Below are 14,956 nucleotides of genomic sequence, written 5' to 3'. Positions count from 1 at the left end.
TCTGAACACAACTGGAGGTCCTCCGCCTGGTCGGAGGGGTGTAGAGACTCAGGAGTAACCTCTGCTTCGGAGTACACTAAGTTGGACTCACTGGACGAAGCGAGCGAGGTATCAGGTACAGAGTATAGGAGAGTCTCTGTCCTTTCGCTACCAGGTAGCACCCCGAAGGGTTCAGGAGACAACTGGAGATCCTCCGCCTGGTCGGAGGGGTGTAGAGACTCGGAGGTAACTACCACTTTGGGGTACCCATTGTCAGGCTCACAGGACGAAGCGGACAAAGTATTGAGTACCGGGTGTAGAGAAGTCTCTCTCCATTTGTCATCGAGTGGTATCCCGGAGGGTTCAGGAGGCAACAGGGGATCCTCCGCCAGGTAGTAGAGGTGCACAGACTCTGAGGTAACCACAGCTTTGGAGCATCCTTGGACATGCACACCGGTTAAAGAGAAAGAAGCATCTGATGCCGGGTGCAGGAAGTTCTCCTGTGTGGAGTCTGGATGGGCAGAAGTCTCTTCGGCCAGGAGAACTGGTGCACTACCCACGCACATTACCCATTGGGGTTTCTCCGGGATACAGGGAGATGAAGCTTCAGTAGGGACTCCAAGGCTGGGGTCAGGAGGTCTCAGGGAGGACAGACCCTGGCGTGACGGCTTGCCTCTAAGTCTAGCACGTCTGGACTGCCTCTTGAGGTTGAGAGAAGTATTCCGGAAAGCGTAGTCACCCTGTGAGGATTCTGGGTGGGCAGTAGTCTCATTGGGCTGGAGGACTATTGCGCTACCCACACACATTACCCGTCGGGGCTGCTCCGGGATATTGGGAAGTGAAGCTTCAGCAGGGGCTTCAGAGTTAGGGTCCTCGAAGACCATACGAAAGGCCACCAGGAAGGCCTGCAGGTCAAGGATGACAGGATCCCATGCTTCCCATAGGGGGGTGACCCATTTCAAGGCATCACCCGCTAGGTAGTCAATCATAAAGGCCACTTTAGCCCAATCGGAAGGAAAATAGAGAGGGTAGGCCTTAAAGTGTAGCATGCATTGCTCCACAAATGCACGACACTGTCTTGGATCCCCATAGTAACGTGGCGGATCCGCAGGAACGAGGGCTGATAGATCCATCTGGACGGGTGCGTAATTCGCCTGGAACTCAGCTAAAGGGGGAAAAAAAATTTATTTATTTTATTTTAATGCATGTATTCGCTGGAAAAACTTCTCAAAGAGCGAAGGCCGTGGGGCTCAACGGGAACCATGGCCTGAGCATGCTGTTATGCACACGCCCGGGCTAAGCGGCGTGTGCGTGTGATTGGTAGTGATTCCACTGGACCGTGCCGGAGAGTGAATGCCTGGAGGGGCGTGACTAAGTATTCACCCGATCCGACCAGGGTCGCACGACGGCATACGACGCCAGTGCACCACGGAGGAACCGAGCAGAGGGACCAGGTGCTACTCCAGGACAGACCCCGGACACGGCTGTTGACCCACACAGGGGAATACAGGAACAGGCTGGTAGGCTGGCACACAGACTGGTGGGTATAGGCAGGCACGACTGGTATGCAGGCAGGCGGGTATGCAGGCAGGGGGGTAAAGACAAGCACAGCTAGAGTGCAGACAGGGAGGCACTAGCAGGTAGGAACACAGGCGGGATAGGACCCAGTACACACCGGGACTCAGGAACAATACAGGCAGAGGGTTACAGGCAAGCACAGCTAGAGTGCAGACAAGGCTGAGCAGGGAGGACAGGGCTCTGTTCACACGGAACAGACAGGAAGGGAAAGACAGAGCCAGATACTCACACAGTACTTGCAGAGACAACAAGCAGGAGTTAGGTACGAGTTCAGACTCTGCAGAAAAAGGAAGGGAACGGACATAGAGGCAAAACAGGTAAAGGACAGGAGAGAGTTCAGACTGGAACTGAGTGTACGGAGGAGACCGACACTGCAGAGGGATACAGGAGCGGGTCTGGGAATACGGCCCCCAGAGAGGCGGGACGAACAGGCAAGGAGCGTGTTCAGACAGGACAGACCAGACACAGGAGCGGGTCTAGGAAATCGGCCACTAGAAGGCGGAACGAACAGGCAAGGAGCGTGTTCAGACAGGACAGACCAGACACAGGAGCGGGTCTAGGAAATCGGCCACTAAAAGGCGGAACGAACAGGCTAGGAGCGAGTACAGACAGGTCAGACAAGATACAGGAACGGGTCTAGGTAATCGGCCCCTAGAAGGCAGGAGGAACAGGCTAGGAGCGTGTTCAGACAGGACAGACAAGAGAACACAGAAAGGACTCAGTTCAGACACGGGAGCTGATACCGCAAAGCAGGAGACATACAGGACTCAGTTCAGACACGGGAGCTGATACCGCAAAGCAGGAGACATACAGGACTCAGTTCAGACACGGGAACTGATACAAAAAGCAGGAGACAAGAGACGGGACCTGGCACCTTCAGAGTGCAAGCACACACTGAAGGAAACACTATGCTCAGGCAGGGATAGAAGGGAGCTGCTGAGCTATATACCAAGTGACAGACAGCAATAGGCTGAGGACGCACAAGGGGTGTGACCCACAGCAGGTACAAAAGGCAGGAAGTGATCGGGCGCCGCCCTTAAGCAGCAGAAACAGACACAAACAGACAGCATGGAGGGAAGCCAGAGAGACATTCTGGACAGGAGATCAAGTGCGCCCTCTTGCACAGTGGGAGATGGACCACCATGCAAGGACGCCGCCAGGTATGTTACAGCTTTGGAGGAATACATACAGACAAGCTTGGCCGCCGGTCACATTAGGCCCTCTAAGTCTCCTGTGGCGGTTGGATTTTTTTTTGTAAAAAAAAAGGACGGCGGTTTACGTCCTTGTCTGGATTTTCGTGAGATTAACAAAATTACGGTACGCAATCCTTACCCACTGCCATTGATTCCTGATCTGTTTAACCAGTTATTGGGGGCCAAGTGGTTCTCTAAAATTGACCTTAAGGGGGCATACAATCTGTTGCGCATGAAGGAGGGTGATGAATGGAAGACTGCTTTTAACACTCCTGTGGGTCATTTTGAGAATCTGGTTATGCCTTTTGGTCTTACTAATGCTCCTGCATTTTTTCAGAATCTGATTAATGACATCCTTAGACCTTTGATCGGTAAAAATGTGGTTGTGTATTTGGATGACATTTTGATTTATTCGCCAGATCTGGAGTCTCATTGGCGGAGCGTGCGTGAGGTATTACAGTTATTAATGGACAATTCGCTTTTTGCTAAGCTGGAGAAATGTGAGTTCGCTGTACAGAGAATTAGTTTTTTGGGCTACATTATCTCCAGCAAAGGTTTTGAGATGGATCCGGTTAAGGTTCAGGCTGTGCAGGAATGGCCTAGGCCTATTGGTTTGAAATCGATACAGAGGTTTTTGGGTTTCGCCAATTACTATAGAAAATTCATAAAAAATTTTTCTAGTATTGTCAAACCTCTGACTGATCTCACCAGGAAAGGTGCTGATGCGGTTCAGTGGTCTTCTGAGGCCATTGAAGCTTTTGTGTATCTCAAGGAGAGGTTCACCTCTGCTCCCATCCTTATGCAGCCTGATGTTACTAGGCCGTTTTTGGTTGAGGTTGATGCTTCCTCTGTGGGGGTTGGCGCAGTATTGTCTCAGGATAACGGGGATGGATTACATCCCTGTGCCTTTTTTTCAAAAAAATTTTCGGAGACTGAACTGAATTACGATATTGGTAATCGGGAATTATTGGCTATTAAACTCGCATTTGAACACTGGCGCCACTTCTTGGAAGGTGCGGAATTTCCCGTTCAGGTTCTTACGGATCATAAAAATCTGATATATCTTGATGCTGCCAAGCGCCTGAATGCCCGTCAGGCTAGGTGGGCACTGTTTTTCTCGCGGTTTAATTTCTCCGTTACTTACATCCCTGGTACTAAGAATGTTAAGGCGGATGCCTTGTCTCGCAGTTTTTCTCCCATAGTCGGTGGCGAGAAAGAGGAGAACATTTTACAAGAAGGTGTTGTGATAGATGCTTTAGACTCCGTTTTGGAAGATGAGATTCTTAAAGCTCAGGAGAATGCCCCATCTAACACTCCTCATGGGAGGTTGTTTGTGCCTGGGACCTTTAGGAGAGATTTGTTTGTTGAGTGTCACGAATCTCGGTTGGCAGGTCATCCCGGAATCTCTGAGACCAAGAGACTGGTGGGTCGCAGTTTTTGGTGGCCTGGATGGCAGAAGGAAGTCATTAAGTGGGTGCGCCAATGTACTATATGTGCTAGATCTAAGTCCTCACATACTCCTGCTGCGGGGTTGCTTTGTCCTTTGGAGGTCCCCAGTGCTCCTTGGACACATTTGGCTATGGACTTTATAACTGACCTTCCCCCCTCTGAGGGTTTTACTGTCATCTGGGTGGTCGTGGACCGTTTTAGCAAGATGTGTCACTTGGTTCCCTTCGTCAAACTGCCCTGCGCTAAAACTCTCGCTAAGGCCTTTGTCAAGGAAATTGTCAGACTTCATGGCGTTCCTACTGACATTGTTTCTGATAGGGGTCCTCAGTTCGTGGCTCGTTTTTGGCGTGCCTTTTGTGACAGGTTGGGAATTCATTTGTCGTTTTCGTCCGGATATCATCCTGAATCTAATGGCCAGACAGAAAGGAAAAACCAGGATGTTGAGCAGTTCTTGCGTTGTTTTGTGGCAGACAATCAAGAGGGGTGGTCTGAGTTTCTGCCACTTGCCGAATTTGCTCTGAACAATCATACATCTTCTTCTGCTGGTTGTTCGCCTTTTTTTTGTTGTTCTGGGAGACATCCGTCGTTTGGGTCGTTCTCCAAGTTGGGATCTGCCGTGCCTGAGGAGGAGAATTTTTCCGGTGATTTGGAAAGAGTTTGGACGGATGTGCGTGGTAATCTTCAGGAGGCCAACAGAAAATCTAAAGACTACTTTGATAGGAAACGACAGGAGGTTTTGTTCGCTGTTGGTGACATGGTTTGGTTGTCCTCTAGGAATCTGCGGTTGAGGATTCCTTCTAAGAAACTGGGTCCCAAGTTTGTAGGGCCCTTTAAGGTGCTTCAGGTTGTCAACCAATCTGCTGTTAGGTTGGAGGTTCCTACCTCCTGGAGAATTAATCCGGTCTTTCATGTCTCTCTGTTAAAAAAAGCTGTTGTGTCGGATGGTGACGCCTCTGCCTCTGTTCCTCCGGTGGTGGAGGACGGGGAATATGAAATTTCTCGCATCCTTGACTCTAGACGGTATAGAGGTAGTTTGCAGTATCTTGTGGCCTGGAAAGGTTTCGGACCCGAGGATAACTCTTGGGTGAGGTCAGATGATGTTTCCGCGTCCAGACTTATCAGAGCGTTTCACAGGAGATATCCTGATAAGCCTGGTCCTAGGGGATCCGGAGGATCCTCTTAGAAGGGGGGGTACTGTTAGAACCTTGCTGTTAGGTTTTTTTTTCCTTTGCTGGTCACATGACCTTGTTGGCCTATTTAATCCTGCTCTGCCCTTCTGGCTTTGCTGGACTTCATTGTATATCTACTTTCTAGCTAGCCTGTGCTCTGTATCTAACTCTGTTAGTTTGCTTGGTCTACGGACCTCTATGTTCTATCTATTTTGTTTGTTCGTCTGTCTGCTACTATTTCTGTTAGGAGGTGTCCCATATTCCTCCCAGTCCTTAGTACTTGTAGGGATTCCCTCCCCACATCTATAGGTCTCCGTACAGACTAGATTAGGACTTTAGCAGGTCTGATCGCAGGATCAGGTTCCCTGTTACATCGTAGGGATTCAGCTGAGTCCTATAGTAGGGACAGATCTCCTCTCTTTCCTTAGCTTTGGTAGCAGAACATAACAGTCAATATCAAGTGCAGTTGGCTGCTAGCTTGCCCTTGCTTTTTTTAATTAATAGAGTTAATTTTACACACATTTCAGCATCGTTCACACTATGTGGTCTACCTGGTGCTGAGAGAGCCAGAGAACATGAGGATAGTCCAGGAGGAATGGATAGAAATGCTGAGGGTGGGCTGTTTTAAGGAAACAAGAAATGGGAAGTGTGGTGCACAATACTGCGTGTTGCAGTCTGATGAACTTGAACTGTCCAGTAAATGTTTGGTTGTTGAAACAACCCTGGTGTCACTTTATCTTTGTGCTGTGGCTTCTGAAGATGGAGGCCTGGAGAAGGCAAAGGTTTGCGGCCTACAAGTGAGTGTGATTCATCCCAAATATGACAGCACATTGAGACTGGGACATGATTTTCCTGTAAAGTGCCAGGGCGTTGTGGAACAGCAGCTCGGTCATGGCTGCCGCCTAAAATCACATTACAGATCAGTTGTTTTTTAATTAAGAGAGTTAACTTTATACACACATCAGCTCTGTTTTTCTCACTATACTGTCTCATATTCATAATCTATCCAATTGTTGCTTCCAAGATTTGTTACACAAGCTAATAGTTTTAAACAGGCTTGGACTGGTCCACGAGAATTCTCTTGTAGACCCCTGTGGAGTAGTGCTGATGAGCAGTGCTATTGCACTGTATTCACTATTTGCAGAAAAAAAGACATAATCTAATCATTCAGTAAACACCCCAGCCAAATTAATATTATATAGAAGGAAAAATAAATTTGCGTACTAGGGTCAGGTCATTTTTGCATGTAGCTGAACAGTGGGCCCCCAGAGTCAATGTTATTGGTGGGCCCCAAGAGTCAATGTTATTGGTGGGCCCCAAGAGTCAATGTTATTGGTGGGCCCCAAGAGTCAATGTTATTGGTGCGCCCCAAGAGTCAATGTTATTGGTGGGCCCCAAGAGTCAATGTTATTGGTGCGCCCCAAGAGTCAATGTTATTGGTGGGCCCCAAGAGTCAATGTTATTGATTGGCCTTTGTCAGCCCAGTCTGACACTAGTTTTACATATTACTGGAACTGCTGCCAAAGGCAGAAAATAACCATTGGCTTATAAATAAAATACAATACCTTACTTTGTATATAAAATATAGTAAAACAAAAAGAGAAAAGTGTGAAAAAACACTGACCATGCAGAAGAACCATGTTATCTAAAATGAAATGATTTATATGTAAACTTTGAGTTTAATAATCTTTTACCTGATTTTGGATACGTTATATTATAGATGTCATCATCTCTAACTTGAAATTCATTTTCCACAAACTCCAGATCTTCCTTAGTGGTTCTTCTGTTAAGGAAAAGGACTCCCTTGTATTCCTTGTAAAGATCCGACATGTCTTACTGTAAACAAAATAAAAATTGAGATTGTTTATATCACAATAAGGTAATATACATACTCAGAGATATTTATCAGTGGAATATTGAAAAGAGACGCAAAGTTCAAAGATCCAGAGTTCCTTTAACTCTTTAGTGTTTAGAATAGAAACTGTGACTTATCGTACCCCAACTTACCCCAACTCACAATTCGCTTACTGAGCACAAGAGGCTGGACTCCTAAAGTGGCTTCATTGTCAGGCACCATGAAGATATCTGCGGTCGCCCTTGTGTGTTTTACTGCCATAATCTTTATGGAAGGTTAATTTTCAGTCAATGTTTATAAGTTTTCAGTCGCAGGCATTGTGACTGCAGAATGTATAAAGGCATCTGTTCCTGAGGCACTTTGGAAATATCTATAGCAAGCAGTAATGGAGGAATCTCAGGCAGTGCTGGGGCTGAGAGGGAATAAATAGCAGGATGCGCATCGCAGCAGAGTGCTGAATCCATCCAATCTCTCTGCGCCACAGATTACAACATTTGCAATTCAGCTAATTGCAGTAACAGCTTCTTTTACTTAACAGTAAATTAATGGCATCAACCAAGATGTAAAATCCCCACATTGGCCAGAAGTAGATGGATGGAGGGATCATCACTGACTGCTACAAACTTTAGTGTCTCTTTTCTTGATAAACTACAAACTACAGTAGCTCAATGCAGCTGATTTCCCACATTACAGATCCATCTCTTACATTTCCCCAGCAGAAGGGAAAATAATTATATGGTCTAAGTCAGGGGTGGGCAATTCATTTTCCTCATTAGAGACCGTGACTGTTGTGGAGGCCGGAACCAATAGGCTATAATTAATGCTGCTCAATAGTAGTATACATAAATTAATTAGAATTATTTTATATTAATATTCATTGAATCACTTAATATTGAGCAGAATTAAGTAAGCTGACATCCCCTTATATATTTTGTATGAGCTTGTACACAGTCTCCCTATATATTGTATGAGCCTATACACAGCTCCTCTATACAGAATGAGCCTCCACACATCCCCCTATATACAGTATAGGCCCTCACATAGCCCACTTTAAAGATCATGAGCCCCAACATAGCCTCCCTATATACAGTATGAGCTCCCATATAGTCTACTATATATAGTATGGGCCCACACTTAGCCCCTATATACAGTGTGAACCCCACATAGCCTACTATATACTGTATAGTATGGGTCCCCATTTATAATAATAATCTTTATTTTTTTTAACATATTCCGCAGCACTTTACATACATTATCAATGCTGTCCCCATTGGGGCTCACAATCTAGATTACTATCAGTATGTCTTTGGAGTGTGGGAGGAACTGGAGAACCTGGAGGAAACCCACGCAAACACGGGCAGAACATAAAAACTCCTTGCAGATGTTGTCCTTTGTGGGATTTGAACCCAGGACCCTGTGCTGCAAGGCTGCAGTGCTAGCCACTGAGCCACCATGCTGCCCTATATACTTAGCCCCTATATACAGTGTGAGCCTCATATAGCCTCCCTGTATACAGTATGAGCTCCACATAACCTCCATATATAGAGTATGAGCCCTCATATAGCCTAGTTATATATATATATAAATATATAAATATATATAGATATATATATATATATATATATATATATATACAGTCATATGAAAAAGTTTGGGCACCCCTATTAATCTTAAGCTTAATGTTCTATAAAAATTGGTGTTTTTGCAACAGCTATTTCAGTTTGATATATGTAATAACTGTTGGATACAGTAATGTTTCTGCCTTGAAATGAGGTTCATTGTACTAACAGAAAATGTGCAATCTGCATTCAAACAAAATTTGACAGGTGCATAAGTATGGGCACCTCACCAGAAAAGTGACATTAATAGTTAGTAGATCCTCCTTTTGCAAAAATAACAGCCTCTAGTCGCTTCCTGTAGCTTTTAATGAGTTCCTGGATCCTGGATGAAGGTATTTTTGACCATTCCTCTTTAAAAAACAATTCCAGTTCAGTTAAGTTTGATGGTCGCCGAGCATGGACAGCCCTCTTCAAATGATCCCACAGATGTTCAATGATATTCAGGTCTGGGGAATGGGATGGCCATTCCAGAACATTGTAGTTGTTCCTCTGCATGAATGCCTGAGTAGATTTGGAGCGGTGTTTTGGATCATTGTCTTGCTGAAAGATCCATCCACTTTGTAACTTCATATTTATCACTGATTCTTGAACACTATTGTCAAGAATCTGCTGATACTGAGTGGAATCCATGCGTCCCTCAACTTTAACAAGATTCCCAGTGCCAGCATTGACCACACAGCCCCAAAGCATGATGGAACCTCCACCAAATTTTACTGTGGGTAGCAAGTGTTTTTCTTGGAATGCTGTGTTTTTTTGCCACCATGCATAACGCCTTTTTGTATGTCCAAATAACTCAATCTTGATTTCATCAGTCCACAGGACCTTCTTCCAAAAAGAAATTGGCTTCTCCAAATGTGCTTTTGCATACCTCAGCCAACTCTGTTTGTGGCGTGCTTGCAGAAACGGCTTCTTTTGCATCACTCTCCCATACAGCTTCTCCTTGTGTAAAGTGCCTTGTATAGTTGACCGATGCACAGTGACACCATCTGCAGCAAGTTGATGCTGCAGCTCTCTGGAGGTGGTCTGAGGATTGTCCTTGACTGATCTCACCATTCTTCTTCTCTGCCTTTCTGATGTTTTTCTTGGCCTGCCACTTCTGGCCTTAACAAGAACTGTCCCTGTGTTCTTCCATTTCCTTACTATGTTCCTCACAGTGGAACCTGACAGGTTAAATCTCTGAGACAGCTTTTTGTATGCTTCCCCTGAACAACTATGTTGAATAATCTTTGTTTTCAGATCATTTGACAGTTGTTTTGAGGAGCACATGATGCCACTCTTCAGAGGAGATTCAAACAGGAGAACAACTTGCAAGTGGCCACTTTAAGTAGCTTTTCTCATGATTGCATACACCTGGCTATAAAGTTCAAAGCTCCATGAGGTTACAAAACCAAAAAAAGTGCTTTAGTAAGTCAGTAAAAAGTAGGTAGGAGTATTTAAAACAAGAAAATGATAAGGGTGCCCATACTTATGCACCTTTCAAATTTTGTTTGAATGCAGATTGCACATTTTCTGTTAGTACAATAAACCTCATTTCAAGGCAGAAACATTACTGTGTCCAACAGTTATTACATATATCAAACTGAAATAGCTGTTGCAAAAACACCAATTTTTATAAAACATTAAGCTTAAGATTAATAGGGGTGCCCAAACTTTTTCATATGACTGTATATATATATATACAGTATATACATATATATATATAGATAGTATGGGCCCCCACATGACCCCCTATATAGAGTATGAACTCTCACATATATACTGTGTGAGCCCACACATAGCCTCCCTAAGTACAGTATGAGCACCCATATAACCTCCTATATACAGTATGAGCACCCACAGAGCCTCCTATATTCAGTATGAGCCTCCACAGAGTCTCCGAAATACAGTGTGAACACCCACATAACCTTTCTATATATAGTATGAGCTCCCAAGGAGCCTGTCTATATACAATATAAGCCCAGACTTAGCCCCCTATATATAGTATGAGCCCTCACATAGCCCTCTATACATAGGCACATATCCCATGCACATAAGAAAAAAAACAAAACAAAAAAACACACAACACATACTCACCTCACTTACACTCCCCGGCGATCCGCTCCAGTCTCCAGTGAACTGACTCACCGGACAACAGACGCATTGTAATGACATCATCGTATCTGCTTTATGAGTGATTGGTGGAAAAAGGAGCCAATGGCTTCATCCTCCACCATTGTATTCATCGCTGTCTGCATCCTAACCATTTACAGAGGCTAGACCACAGGTACAATTTATATTGACAACATATATCAAATAATGTGGTCAGTAAGAAGCTTTAACAATTTTTAATTCAATTAATCTAAAATATCGCCCATGTAATAAGTCCCTATAAGTATCGATCAATAAACACCAACTGAATAAATGCAGGACTAAAATTATACACTATTATTTACAAAACCTAATTAAGATAAAATGAATTTCCACATACAATATCATTGTATAATTGAAAATCACATAGTCACAAACACCGTCCACTCACTGCACACACAACTCAAATTTGATTGTAAAGCCCCATCGCTAGCGAGATTGCTGCTGAGTCACGGTTTTGGTGACGCAACAGCGACCTCACCAGCAATGTCGCTATGTGTGACACTTTGCAGCGATCAGGCCCCTGCTGTGAGGTCGCTGATCGCTGCAGAATGTCCTGGACCTTTTTTTGGTCGTTGCCATCCTGTGTGTGACCAGCGGGAGCAGCGATCAGGCTGGTAACCATGATAAACATCGGGTTACTAGGGGCACACGCGCACCTAGTAAGCCGCTGTTTATCATGGTTACGAGCCTGCTAAAGTGAGCGGTAAACTCCCGCTCATCGTAGCAGAGTGGTAACCATGATAAACGGCGGGTTACTAGCTGCGCGTGTGCCCCTAGTAACCCGATGTTTACCATGGTTACCAGCCTGCTCCTGCTTCAGCAGGCTGGTAACCAGGAGCAGGACATTGTGGAAAGATTCTTTCCACGATGTCGCTGCTCTCCTGATCGCTGGTGAGCCTGCCTGTTTGACAGCTCACCAGCGATCACATAGCGACACAGCAACGATCCCTGACAGGTTGTATCGTTGTCGGAATTGCTGCAACGTTGCTAAGTGTGACGGGGCCTTAAGAGGGAATCCGCTCCTCATTCATCCACTCCCCTATTGCAATATGCTGACAATAAGCTAAGGGCACCCCACAGCTTGTTCACACATCCACACCACACTTCTTGCTCCCACCACTCAGTGGTTTGATAGGTCAGCAATACCAGCGAGGAGCCTGGTCTGGGACACACACTAGTACAACTGCACATCAAACTGTTTTGAGCATCTGTTAGGTATTCTTCATGCACTCTGGCATACACAGAGTAACTCATCCAGCCTACTTTTCCTCTTCAGGGTTGTGAGTTTAGAGCGCAGGGAACAAACTTTTTACATTTGAGATTTAAAATAGTGATACATGTTATTGTTTCTTTAGTTAACCAACAACAAACCTTTTGCCTTTTCCCAAAAAGGGATTATTTTTGAACTACCATTTGTCAAAAAGCCATGTCTTTTAATGTGCACACCAACTGTGTGAAAAACCAATAATGTCTGCATATGTCTCCCAAACATAAATATTTTGGGAAAAGTTTAACAAATTAAAGAGCCAGAAAAGTATTTTAGTGCAGTGTGTTGTTAAACAGGCTGTTGGCTGCCATTGTTTACCATCCGTTTGGCCATGGCCAGATATATTGAGGTCACTGACATTTCTAAGGCTGTGTTAAAGAGCTCGAAAGGGGTTCAATCCACTCCTAGGAGACCTCAGACTTTTCACATCTTTTCCCGTGAATTAAACTCTTTGTAGTCCTTACAATTCATGGATAATCACATTTTGGACAAAATATCAGAATATTCAATCATCTCTTTTGATTAGTCCTGCACTGGAGGAATTTTAGCACATTCTTCTAAAGCTCCTGATAGTGGAGTCATGAACATTAAATTAGCAAATGTAGGTCTTTAGTCATTAATAGGTTACCTTGAGTTCCTTTGTTACCTTGAAAACTATTATACACTTTTCTCTTCAAGAGATCTTTGTTGGTTAATCACTCATGGAATGGGTAATAATCGTCGTGAATTTCTTCCATTTGTAAAACATTTGTCTGACTGTGGATTATTGCAGTCCAAACTCTTTAGAGATAGTTTTGAAATATTTTCCAGCCTGATGAGTATCAGCAACTTTTCTTAGGTCTTAAGAAATCTCCTTCATTCATGCCATAAAACACTTATACAATCAAGTGTTGTAAAAATTAGACTCCAAATCAGGGAGGGGGGAGCCTCAGGCCCACGGGCCATGTAAGGCCCTCAATGACCTTTTATCCATCCCTCGGGCAGATTCACAGGGACTGCAGAGCTTGGGCCAGCAGCTGTATTTTGATGCCTGTCACCCCTTTCATTTCTTCTTGCACTAAGAGCATGTGCATGCAGTGTTCACTACTGAACGCTGAGGTGCGTACAATTAAAGATGACATCCTGACACCAGCCTCAGGATGCACGCGATATGTACTTCCCTCAAAAGATGGTATAAATAACCAAATGGTCCTTGGCATAAAAAAAGTTTCCCACCTCTGCTCTAAATGATCCCTGTTCTTTAAATAAAAGAGGTTGCCCACTCACACATTGCAGTCATCCCATTTTTTGGGGGGAAATGTCAGACTCTAGTTTCACCTTCAAATTATCTGCTACTCCTAAAGTTTCCCATTATTTTGCCAATTAAAGTCATGTGATATTGGATCACTTTCCTTGTTTTAAGAAAGTGCAAAAGTGAGTTTTTGTCTCATTTGTTTGATTTGGTTCTGTTGCATAGATAGTGAAAATACTGAAGGGTGTACATACTTTAAAGTAGCATCATAAATGATCAACTCTTAAAATATTATAGGCACTGTAGAGTAGAGATGAGTGAATACATACAAGTGGAATTGAATTTTACTCAAATTTGACAAAAATCTGCATTCGCCTTTTTTTGACAAAAATCTGCATTCTATTTTTCGGATTTCGCTTTTGCACTGTTTCAGCAAAATAAGGACAATCAAAATGTTAAAAAATGTAAAAAAAATCCTTGTATTCACCTTACCACTCATGTCTCATGGTGTCATGACATCATGGCATGCGCCGTGACCTAGTACGGACATGCGCAGAACCCTCTCGGGCCTTATGAAAGTTTGATGCCCTGGCCCAGGAAGAGAGGCCCGGAGGTTTCACCATGAGTGGTGGCATTCTGAAGATTCAGCAAGGACCGGTCAGGTAACGGTGAGCAGCAGAGGAGCCATATAAGTAGATTTTTTTTTACATCTTATGTTTATTATGCTCTGGAGACCCCAAAGCATAATAAGGGACATTAAACTGAAACTTTTGGGAGAAACTATGCAACAAGGAAGATTTGAATTTGCCTGATCCGCTCATCTGTATTTTAAAGGTTTTTTAGAATGTGACATGAATCTCGTAAAACCCCTTTGAAGGCCACTTTAACATGTTCAGTATTTGGTCAATATTTGTAAGCTGACACCACCTCTGTATTTTTCACCCACTCTGATGATGTGAAATACTGACCAAATACTGAATGTGGCAATGTGGCCTAAAGAACAGTTATTTAGTATTTGATTACAGACAGAAAACAGATTGATAGCGCTGCCCAGAAGTTTAAGAGGTTGTCAACTACTTTTTTATTGGTGGCTTCTCCCTAGGAAAAGTCATCAATGTCTCGTCGACACCCGGAACCCTTGCCGATCAGCTGTTATTGGTGACGGCGGCAGCTTCTAACGGCAGGAAGTACTCACTTGCCAAGCTGCTCCATCTACTTGTAGTGGCTGCGATAGGGTACTACACACCTGGGTCCTATTGATTTGAATAGGAGGCGGATGTGCAGTAACAAGCTCCGGCCACTACAAGCAGACGGAGCAGATGAGCAAGTAATCACTTCCTGCCAGTGGCCACCTCTGCTGACACCGATAGCGGCTGATCAGTGGGGGTGCCGGATGTCAAACCCCAGCCGATCAGACATTGATGAAATATCCTAAGTATAGGCCATCAATGTGAAAGTAGTGGACAGCCTCTTTAATATTCACTGC

The 14,956-nt window shown here is 44.3% G+C and overlaps 1 protein-coding gene across 9 annotated transcripts in view; it reads right to left on the bottom strand.

Moving 5' to 3' along the window:
* Window positions 1-14,956, bottom strand: part of LOC141172265 (sulfotransferase 2B1-like) — a 462,870-nt gene that overhangs the window by 225,971 nt on the left and 221,943 nt on the right. For 7 of the 9 annotated variants that reach the window (XM_073656276.1, XM_073656274.1, XM_073656278.1 and 4 more), the window contains exon 2: window positions 7,063-7,204. In XM_073656276.1, the coding sequence (XP_073512377.1) occupies window positions 7,063-7,198 (136 nt within the window). In that variant the 5' untranslated portion in view covers window positions 7,199-7,204. Of the gene's footprint in view, window positions 1-7,062; window positions 7,205-7,375; window positions 7,461-14,956 lie in introns of those variants that run through there. The other 2 variants (XM_073656275.1, XM_073656281.1) reach the window with 2 other exon arrangements.

The sequence above is a fragment of the Phyllobates terribilis genome, unplaced genomic scaffold (genome assembly GCF_046119375.1).
Source record: "Phyllobates terribilis strain yellow unplaced genomic scaffold, ASM4611937v1 Scaffold_12__6_contigs__length_324123572, whole genome shotgun sequence".
In the NCBI taxonomy this organism is placed as follows: domain Eukaryota; kingdom Metazoa; phylum Chordata; class Amphibia; order Anura; family Dendrobatidae; genus Phyllobates; species Phyllobates terribilis.
This window is presented reverse-complemented; position numbering and strand designations above follow the sequence as displayed.